At 23.8% G+C, this 10,657-nt stretch overlaps 2 protein-coding genes across 2 annotated transcripts; both read right to left on the bottom strand.

The window, feature by feature from the left end:
• Positions 1-479: 479 nt before the first annotated feature.
• LOC112637053 (probable allantoicase) lies at positions 480-5,243 on the bottom strand. The gene is made up of 8 exons (XM_025412566.1): positions 5,195-5,243; positions 4,595-4,665; positions 4,075-4,137; positions 3,542-3,752; positions 2,852-2,949; positions 1,334-1,717; positions 925-1,125; positions 480-697 (listed from the first exon to the last, which is right to left on the bottom strand). Exons 2-8 carry the CDS (start codon positions 4,634-4,636, stop codon positions 575-577), a joined length of 1,122 nt encoding a protein of 373 aa, XP_025268351.1. The 5' UTR covers positions 4,637-4,665; positions 5,195-5,243; the 3' UTR covers positions 480-574.
• A 1,248-nt stretch (positions 5,244-6,491) lies between these two features.
• On the bottom strand, positions 6,492-10,316 carry LOC105259504 (probable allantoicase). The gene is made up of 8 exons (XM_020030061.2): positions 10,298-10,316; positions 9,745-9,843; positions 9,181-9,243; positions 8,492-8,705; positions 8,075-8,160; positions 7,361-7,762; positions 6,969-7,169; positions 6,492-6,776 (listed from the first exon to the last, which is right to left on the bottom strand). Exons 2-8 carry the CDS (start codon positions 9,784-9,786, stop codon positions 6,645-6,647), a joined length of 1,140 nt encoding a protein of 379 aa, XP_019885620.1. The 5' UTR covers positions 9,787-9,843; positions 10,298-10,316; the 3' UTR covers positions 6,492-6,644.
• Positions 10,317-10,657: the final 341 nt, after the last annotated feature.

The following is a 10,657-nucleotide window of genomic DNA, read 5'->3' as shown; positions in this document are numbered from 1 at the left end:
ATTTTAACTTAATCTTGTTGTCGCAAAAAGTAAAAGATTCTCTTTAAATTTTATCTTTAAAAAAAGATATTAGTAATATTTTGATTAAAATTAAAATATTACTTTCCCCATAGCAAAAAAAGTCACAGTGATATCATAATAATATGTCACAATGAGATCATAACAAAGTCATGATGATATATTATATTATATTATATATATATTATATTTATATAATATATTATATTATATAAAAAAAAAATATATATATATATATATAAGTATATATAAGTATATATATATATATATATATATATATATATATATATATAAAAGATCATTTTGTTATATGTGTGTGTGTGTGTAAATCACCTCAAATAACATTTTATTTAATATTACAATGATATCATTATGATATCACTGTGACTTTTTTTGCTATTTGTTACAACACTGTAACAATATTATCTTATCTAATTCCTTATATGTAAATTTCAGGAAAAAATTGTTGATTATAAGTAACATCAGCTTCCCATTTTGATAAACGCTATTGTTTATGTGGTATCATCATCAAATTATTCTAAATTTTGCATTTCTATCAAATCTCTCCCAAAACTCGGAATCCAGTTACGCAGCCATCCGGTTTAATCAAAAGTTTCACATAAGCCATTTTCATATTTTGATCTTGAACAGTAATTTCTTGCTTAGAACCTTCATTCACCTATAAAATATATATTTGATTAAAATCTGATTAATATATTTGATTAGGATCCGTTTATGTTCAACGTTTCCATGTTCAAATCTGATATGTATTTGTAAAATAAACAAAATTTATTTTTGCAATGGAATATTAAATTGAAACATTAGAATAAAAAAAAAATTGATCGGTAAGTGTATGAGAAAATCGATCGAAATTTCCAAAAACATTAAATATTTCATCAAACTTACGAGAGTATACGGTATAATATCTTGCCAAGATGCATTATTTATAGAATTTTCATTTAATACATTTAACGTAGCGCCTTCTCTAAGTCCCTGCACTTGTACAGCGTACGGACTATCCCCTTTGAACCCTGTTGTATCGAGCTCGATAGAAACGATTTTACCACAATATCCTAATTGAAATATAGCCCATTCTTCCCCGATTATCTAATTCATAACGCAAAAATCGTTTTACAATTATAGTCATTTACACAAGCAATACAGACAAAAGCAGCACTTTGTAAGAAAAAACAATTTTTGGAACGATATCATTCATGTAAAATGAATATTGTTTTATAAGAAAAGATAGTTTTTAGTTACAATTTTAGCATTATTACTTTTTTAGTATTGTTACTTTTTGTGATTTTCTATATACCTGATTAAAGTTAAATGAAGAATCATTATGTGGGAAGCCTTCGATAGATCTAATAAGACTTCTCGCAGTTTGCCATCCATCCTGACTAAACATAGGCGTGATCAAGTTATTAGGGTGTGAATTGTTATAACAATTACTATGTGCTATGCATTTACCACCATAAATCTTTGAAACAAGATCAATACAAGAATTCCAAGGTGGTGGCATGAGAGTGGGTCTCAACACTTTTCCGTAAACACGTAGTCTGCTTATACCCCCGTCTGGATAGATGTTGAGCCGTAGATGAGTGTACTCTTGTCCTGTCGATGGTATCATAAATAATTTCTTATTCATCGATGGATAACCGGGATTTAGGGGTTGCCTTGAAATTAAATACGGCCATGTCTAAAATTATATTTAATAATCATTAATTGTGCATTATATAATTAGATTATCGAGAAATGAATGATTCCTCGTAAAATAAAAAAATGTGACATATTTAAAAAATAATTATATAATTATGTATTAAAGTTGCATAACAATAAGCTGCAATAAGTTTTCCCTTGTTGATATATTAGTTTTAACATTTCCAAAAATAAGAATTGATTTTTTTAACATGTAAAAATATATACGCTTTAATAATACAATTTTTATATGTTAAAATATTCATTGATGAATAACCGAAATTCAAATGTACCAGTACGATCAAATGTAACTAGTTGCAAAATGTGATATTTGTTAAATATTAATTGTGCATCTTATATAGCAAAAAGATTGAAAAAAAGAGATGATTCTTTGTACATAGGAAATATGATATGCATTTAGAAAAGTCATGTATCCTTAAAAAGATGGATAACAATGAATAATAATAAATTGAAATTGATGTTTTCTTTCATATATTGTTATTAATACGTCCAATAAAAAATAAAAATTTCCAAAATCAAGAGATTAAATAGCTATATGTGAAAACATATATTTGAATTTTGCGGCTTATAAGAGCTAGACACGGGATAATAGAAAGAGAAAGAAATAGAGAAAGAGAGAGAGAGAGAGAGAGAGAGAGAGAGAGAGAGAGAGAGAGTCGGTCAGTTCCATATATACACATATGGAAAATTAATTTTTCTCTAAAACTGATTAATATGCACTGAACATGAATTTTTTTATCGATATACCAAGCGTAAATATCAATTCAAGATTATTAATATTCCTTATAATTCCTCTTTATCTTCCTGAAGAAAGCGATTTGAGTTCAATTTCCGATTCAATAATTTTGCTCTGATATTTTTTTCGCTTATGCTTCTTCAGAAGTTCATTAAAAATCGAATTAAAATATATTCGCACCCGGTATATAGACCAAGAAAAATTCGTGTCCTGAGCACATTAATCAAAGATAAATAATTTTCAATGAAATTGACTCATTATCATCTTGTATATATTAGCTGCAAAATACAAATTTATGATTCAAACATATTAAACATATGAAATGCTTTAATAATGCAATTTTCATAATATTTATAATTAAATTTATATTTGTAAAACCTCTGAACGAAATTGGTTAATATTCGACCATTCTTCATCGGTGGTATGTCCGCCTACTCTATTGGAACGATTTTGATAAAGCTCGGAATAGTCATGTTCTGTGAATAATAAAAAATATATTAACATATACATATACATATATGTATATATATTTATATACAGAGTGGCCCCAAACGTTCCAGCCAGACTTTGAGATCTTATAGGAAATTTAATTCTGAACAAAAAATTTCCTATAAACATGAGTCGAAAAATACTTCCTTAAGAAGTAGTATAATAGCACGTAATAGTAGAAAATGAATAAAGACGTTTTTCAAGAAATTTATTTAGTTTCATTTTCTTTTTATTTCATTTTTTTTTTCACCTTTTGCTCTTCCTTCAGCAGAGATTTTTGAGCGATAATTTCTTCAGGAAGCATTTTTCGATCCATGTTTATCGGAAATTTTTTGTTCAGAATTAAAATTCCTATAAGATCTCAAAGTCTGGCTGGAACGTTCGGGGTCATCCTGTATATATATATATATATATATATATATATATATATATATATATATATACATATATATATATATATACATATGCAGAAGTACAATTAAAAATAAGTAAATAATATCAAGTTTTTTTACAAAAATAAAAGATAGAAAAAAAATAGAAGAAAAAAAGACGTTCGTTACAAAATTATTCCTAACAAACCTATTGATAAATTGGTAGCTTGTACAGAAAATTTGAGCGCAGCATTGTTGAAAAGATTAGCAGTATCTACACAAATGAAGCATATTTCAGCTCTTACTGCTAATTGAATGATTACGAAATCGCAATTCTGCACTCGTTTTCTCCTGGTTATCCATACATCCTGTGGTAATCGACATGGCATATTTTCTATGTCTATATCTGGTTCTGTTACCTAAAGTAAAAAATCGATGACAATGTTTATATATTTATTGAAATATTGTGTTTATTCATATATTTTTTTGTACATGTTCTATCTTTATCAATCACATTGGTATTATATTTAAATATAATATATTTCATTGTAATTGTATTTTTATATATTTATATATAGTTTAAATATAATTTTACGATTTTATAATACTGAAATAATAAATATTTCTACAATTATCTATTACAAAACAAAACAATTGTTAATATATTATTATATCTGATATAAGAAATTGTATAATCTAATTATTATAATTTTTACAATTACTTGCAATATAATCACTTACTTGAAGTAGATTTTCAGCTACACCGAAAAAATCATCGGATGAAAATAAAATTCTTGCTCCATTCTAAAATTCACACATATAATAGATTGTAATATAAATTTTCAGACCATTGATTACAAAAAATTATGTATTTTTTGAATATAAAAATATATTAAATTATTACAAAAAATATTAATGCAAGAAATAAAGAGAAAAATAATTTAAAGAAAAGAGAAAAATTATAATTTAAAAGGTAAAAAATCATAATTAGCGGTAATTATTTAAATCTAAATATGAAACAATATGATCAAAGCAATATGAAATGCGCTGTTGTTGAAATAGATATATTTTTCTAGAATGTAAAACAATAACATTAAAACGTATTTTAAATACATATTTCATACATATTTATTGAATTTGTATGCTTTTATTAACATAAAATTTTAGCAAGAAATTACTAAAATTGTTAAATATTAAATCAAAGAGCATATTTGGTTTGTATTCTCTCTTAAAAATTGTTATATTAAAAAAAGGAAATTACTGTTTCGGATGACAATTCATATAATTCTGCTGGATTGTTCATTTTAGCCTTTTAATTATCTTGTATTTCGACTGCAATGCAAAAAAATGTATTGTTTTTAGATAATATATAATCGATCATTTAAGAAAATATTTAATATTTCCAAATATTTTTCATATTACAATGAATATTGATAGAATAGATAAATATACATTAACATATTAACATAACGATCAAGAGATAATAATCATATATATATATATATATATATATATATATATATATACATATATATATATATGATTATATATATATATATATATATATATATATATATATATATATCATATAATAGAACTTCTTTTAATTGATAACATTTTAATGAAAATTTATTCCAATATTTTCAAACTTAATAATACGTCCAAAATAAGGAATCATTAATAATAATTAATTATTGTAATGCTAATTATTATATTCTGTAAATCGTACATAATACTACTTCTATCATAAAGTTGTATATGTAAAATGTCTTATATGTAAAATGTTCATAATTATTTCAAAAACATTGTCCAAAAACAATAATTTAGATGTTTCTTGATTTAAATACATTTTTATTCTTACCTGTACTCACAAACACTTCCAATCAATGCTTTAAATCAACTAAAATTTTAAAGTTTTAATAAGAAAAATCTTAATAAGATATATATACAATGTCAGCTTTAGTAAGGCATACAATGTCGGGTAAATTCGTTATTGTAAATAAAATATTGTAAATAAACACAATAATAGCGTTTATGATACAATATAAGGAAATTAAACTTTATGCGAGTGGTGGTATGCGATGGCTTGTTGATATTTACTTTTGATAATTTTATGATCATAATAAAAAAGCTATGTTCCTTCGTCTTTATGTATGACGATTACAGAGGCTCTATCTAAATTAAATTTGACATTCTCTTTCACACATATATTTGCTAAATTTGCATTAAATTTTCGCGTTATATTTAAAAAAGGATTATTATAATTTACAACCATAATTACATTTTTCCCCGCCTAACTGAATTTATTTAGAGTGCGGATATGTGGTATCTTTTTAATAAATTTATCAGCAGTTTATTTCTTTGTTAGTATATTTTCAATTTCAAGCAACTGTGTCAGTAAATATGAATTCACAGATTTATTATATAAAATGGATTTCTATATATAAAACAATTATAGTCTTGATAAAGTCACAAATGTAAAAAATTTTACTTTTAAATGTTATAGAACTTATTTTATGTATGTTAATATTTTATTAATGATAATTTCCATAATTTATAATAATTTTGTATATTTATATTTTATTACATGCAATTTATCCACAAATATAAATAGTTCGACAGATTTATCCACAACATACTGAAATAATATAATAAGTTATCGTTTATTATAAGATGATTTAAAATTATAAAATTATAAAATTAACTAAAATAAATAAATTTAAAATTTATTGTTTACATATAAATATTGTTTATATATATATATATATATATGTAAACAATATTTATATGTACACACATATATATATATACAATATATATATATATATATATATATATATATATATATTAAACAATATTTATATGTAAACAATATATATATATATATACTGTTTATATAAATAAATTTAAAATTTATTATTTATATATAAAATCATTTAATTAGATGCGCTATATAATCGCTATTGTTTGTGAATGGAATCATTCTACTAAACTTGTATATCGTATCGTGAAAAATTCTCTTTAAATTTATTATCATTTTCGAAATGCTAAACTAATTTAAACTATAATATTATTCATTTTAAACTATTATTATAATAATTTTGTTATAATATGCAACATTTTATCTAATTTTTTGTATATAAGTAGCAAGAAAGAATTAATGAGCAGCAATATCTCTTTTCCAGTTGGATAAACGCGATAATTTGTGTTTCATCATTATCGAATTATTCTAAATCAGATTTTCCATTTTTACTAAATATGTTATTATTCCTAAATATGTTATTATTCCATTATTCCTAAATTTCCGGAATTTAATATTCTCGGAATTTTCCTAAAACACGGAATCTAGATATACAGCCATTCGGTTTAATCAAAAGTTTCACATAAGCCATGTTCTTAGTCTGATTTTGCGTAAGAATTAGTTGTTTAGTGCCAACATTCACCTATAAAAAATATCACGATGAATATATTTGATTAGAATTCGTTCATGTTTAATGTTCCAAATTTTACATGTGTTTGTAAAATAAATAAAATTTATTTTTACAATAAAATAATAATTTCAATAAAAGAGTCAACGGCTAAAAAGTGATCTGTAAGTATTTGATCGGTCAAACTTTTTATTAAATCAAACTTACGATAGTACACGGTATAATATTCTGCCATAGTTTATTATTTATATTAGTTGTATCATTTAGACAAACGTCTTCTGTAATCCCTTGCACTTGTACAACGTACGGCTCTTTGCCTACGCAAAATGATGTATCGAGTATGATAGAATCGATTATACTATTATATTTTTTTGAAAGTTGAAATACAGCCCATTCTTCTCCGAGTGTCTAAAAATCATAACGCAAGAATTTTAAAATCATTGTCAATTACACAAGCAATATATATTAAACTGGTACTTTGTAACGAAAAATTATTTTTTTATTTTTTTGGAAGAATTTTGAAATGTAAAATGATAATATTGTATCATAAGAAAAGGTAAATTTCAATTACAATTATAGGATTATTACTTTTGTAATACCTCATCAACGAAGTAATTAAATAAATTTGTAGCACTATTTGAAAAATCTTTAGGGAATCTAATAAGACGTCTCACAGTTTGCCAACCATCTTCATCGTTAATGCTTTCTGAAGGCTTGATCAAGTTATTAGGATGTTTGTTGTTGCAACAACTACTATATGATATACATTTACCACCATAAATCTTGGAGACAAGATCAATCTGCATGTTCAGAGCTGGGGGTATAAAAATGGGTTTCGTCACTTTCCCGTAAACACGTAGTCTACTTATGCCACCATCTGAGAAGACGTTAAGCCGTACATGAGAGTATTCTTCTCCTTTCGACGGTATCATAAAATACTTTTTACTCAACGATGAATAACCAGGATTTAAAGGTTGTCGCGGGATTATCTGTAACCATGACTGAAATCACATTTAATAATTTCATTAATGTTTAGTAAAATTATCGAGAAATGAATGATTCCTAGCAGATATATCTTATAGAAAATGCGATACATTAGAAAAATAGTTATATAATTATCTATATAGTTATCTATAAAGTTGCATAATAAAAAGGTGTCATGTTTTTCTTCGTTGATATGTTATTTTTAATATTTTCAATCAAAAATAAAAATTGCTTCAAGAATTATATATGAAACAACAATATATGAAACGCTTAATAATACAATTTGTGCAATATTTTATAATATAAAAATTTGTATTTTTGAAATATACCTCTGAATTGTACTGCGTAATACATTCCCAGTCTTCGTTGTTGGCAGAATTGTTTAAGTTATGTTTACGTTGAGGAATATCGGGATCTGTACATAATAAATAATATATTAATGTATGTAAAATATATAAATACATCTGTGTACACACACATACACACACAAAATAAAATAAGAAGTATACTTTAAATAAGAAATAAGAATAAGAAATATACTTTAAAATAAGAGATTAAGTCTTTATAAAAATAAAATAGAAAAATACAGAAAAAAAATAAACAAAAAAGAGAAACAGAGGGAAAGAGGGGAGAAGGAGGGAGAAAAATGGAGAGAAAGAGAGAGAGAGAGAGAGAGAGAGAGAGAGAGAGAGAGAGAGAGACCAAGAATGGCTACAGAATTATTTGTAATAAATCAATTAATTAACCTAATAATAATTTGCCAGCTTGTACAGAAAATTCAGGTGCAAAATTGTCGATAAGAAGAGCAGTATCTACACAAATGAAATGTATTTCAGCTCTCGTCGCTAATTTAATAATTACAAAATCATGTTCATAAAATATTTGTTTTTTTCGAGATATCCACGCATCCATAATTTCATATCCATTCACTTTTGATTTCTGTTTTTTAGGTTCAGTCTCCTGAAATAAAAAATTGATGATGATATGTATAATATATATATCTTGAAATATCATATATCCATATCTTGAAATATTATATATCCATATATTTTATTGCACATGTCATCCTTTATATATTTAATCGTTATAAAATTATATTTAATCTATATTTTATAGTTTAAACACAATTTATATAAAAAATTGAAAAAATAAGTATTTTTTTACAGTATTGAAAAAATTAATATTTCTGCTATTATATTGAGATAAAAATATTTAAGTTATTTTATATGCGACTTCTTACTGCTTTTTTCACTTTTTGCATAAACGTGCAGTCGAAATATGGAATTATTTATATAAACAAAAAGGCGTGTTTTTATATGTTATGAAGCAAACCATCATTAAATGTAAATATACTGCATCGGATCATTAATCTGATTGTACAAATATAATTGTTACATTTTTTTACAATACATTCAATATACATTCAATCACTTACTTTAAGTAGATTTTCAGCTAGGCCGAAAGTATCATTGGTTGCAAATATAATTTTGGCACCATTCTAAAATTCAAAAGATCGTCATATTACAATCTATTTTTTGATTAATTAAAAAAAATAATTTTATGAATATATTAAATTACTGCAAAAATGATGATATAAGAAATAGAGAAAAAAATAAATTTTAAAAAATTAAACAAATAAAATTATAAGAATATATATGATTAATGAAAAAAAATCTAAGAATGTATGAGATTATTTAATCAATAATGCAAATTAAATACATTATTGAAACGAATATACGTTTTTCTATACATAAAATCTCAAAGACTTAATATAAACTTGTTTAAAGCGATTTATTTGACTTTAAAATTATATATATTGCTATATTTATAGAATTTAAAAAATATCATACATTCTCAACATATACATATATGTATTGAATTCTTATACTTCTATTAGCATAAAAACTTTCTAGCAAGAAATTAGTACATTCGCTCAACCAGCCTATTTGGCTTGTATTATCTATTAAAAAAAAATTGTTACATTATAAAAAGAAATTACAATTTCAGATGACAATTCACACAATTCTGTTATGTCGTTCATTTTAGACTTTTTTGAGATGAAATTTGAGATTGAATTGAGATTTCTGCACGCTTCTAACTGCAATACAAAAAAGAGCATTGTCTTTAAATAAGATATAATCGATCATTTAAAATAATATCTAATATTTCCGAATATTTTCCAAATCATAATGAATATTGATAGAATAAATAAATATACATTAACACGCATTAAATATATATATATATATATATATATATATATATATATATAATTATCACTAATGTTCATATATAATAATATAACTTTTTTCCTAATCGATGAAATTTTATCGAGAATAGTTTATACTGATATTTTCAAACTAAAAAACCAAAGTAATAGATCATTTTTGTCATTGATAATGATTACTTAGCGTGACGTTAATTATTATATCTTGTAAATCGTTGTGCACAATAACACTTGTATTATAAAATCATTGTACATAAAATATACAAAATTATTTTTCAAAAGTAATACTTTCCCTTTGGATATTTCTCGATTTAAATATATTTACTCTTATCTGTTTTCGCTAACACCTTCAATCGTTGCTTCAAATTAACTGAAATTTTAAGCATTTAATAATGTACACAATGTACACAAGGTCGTTATCATAAATATCTCGAAAAATGATTTTTTAAAAATAATGTTTTGTATATTTTCAATTGCTTCTGTATTTTCAAAAAACACTATTCTTTTACTTAATCAAATTCATAATAAAATCTAAAATATATGCAACACTAGAAAATTTGTATAACATAAAGTTATATCAAATTTGACTATCGCTCCTAATGAATCTATCTTTGACTTTTAACATTAATCTGATAATTATTTGATGTATTCTTATTTTATTTTACATTTTCATATTTAGTTTTTA

Source organism: Camponotus floridanus, unplaced genomic scaffold (assembly GCF_003227725.1).
Source record: "Camponotus floridanus strain SB8 unplaced genomic scaffold, Cflo_v7.5 scaffold52, whole genome shotgun sequence".
NCBI lineage: Eukaryota > Metazoa > Arthropoda > Insecta > Hymenoptera > Formicidae > Camponotus > Camponotus floridanus.
Note: the sequence above shows the minus strand (reverse complement) of the source record. Positions and strands in the feature narration are given on the sequence as shown.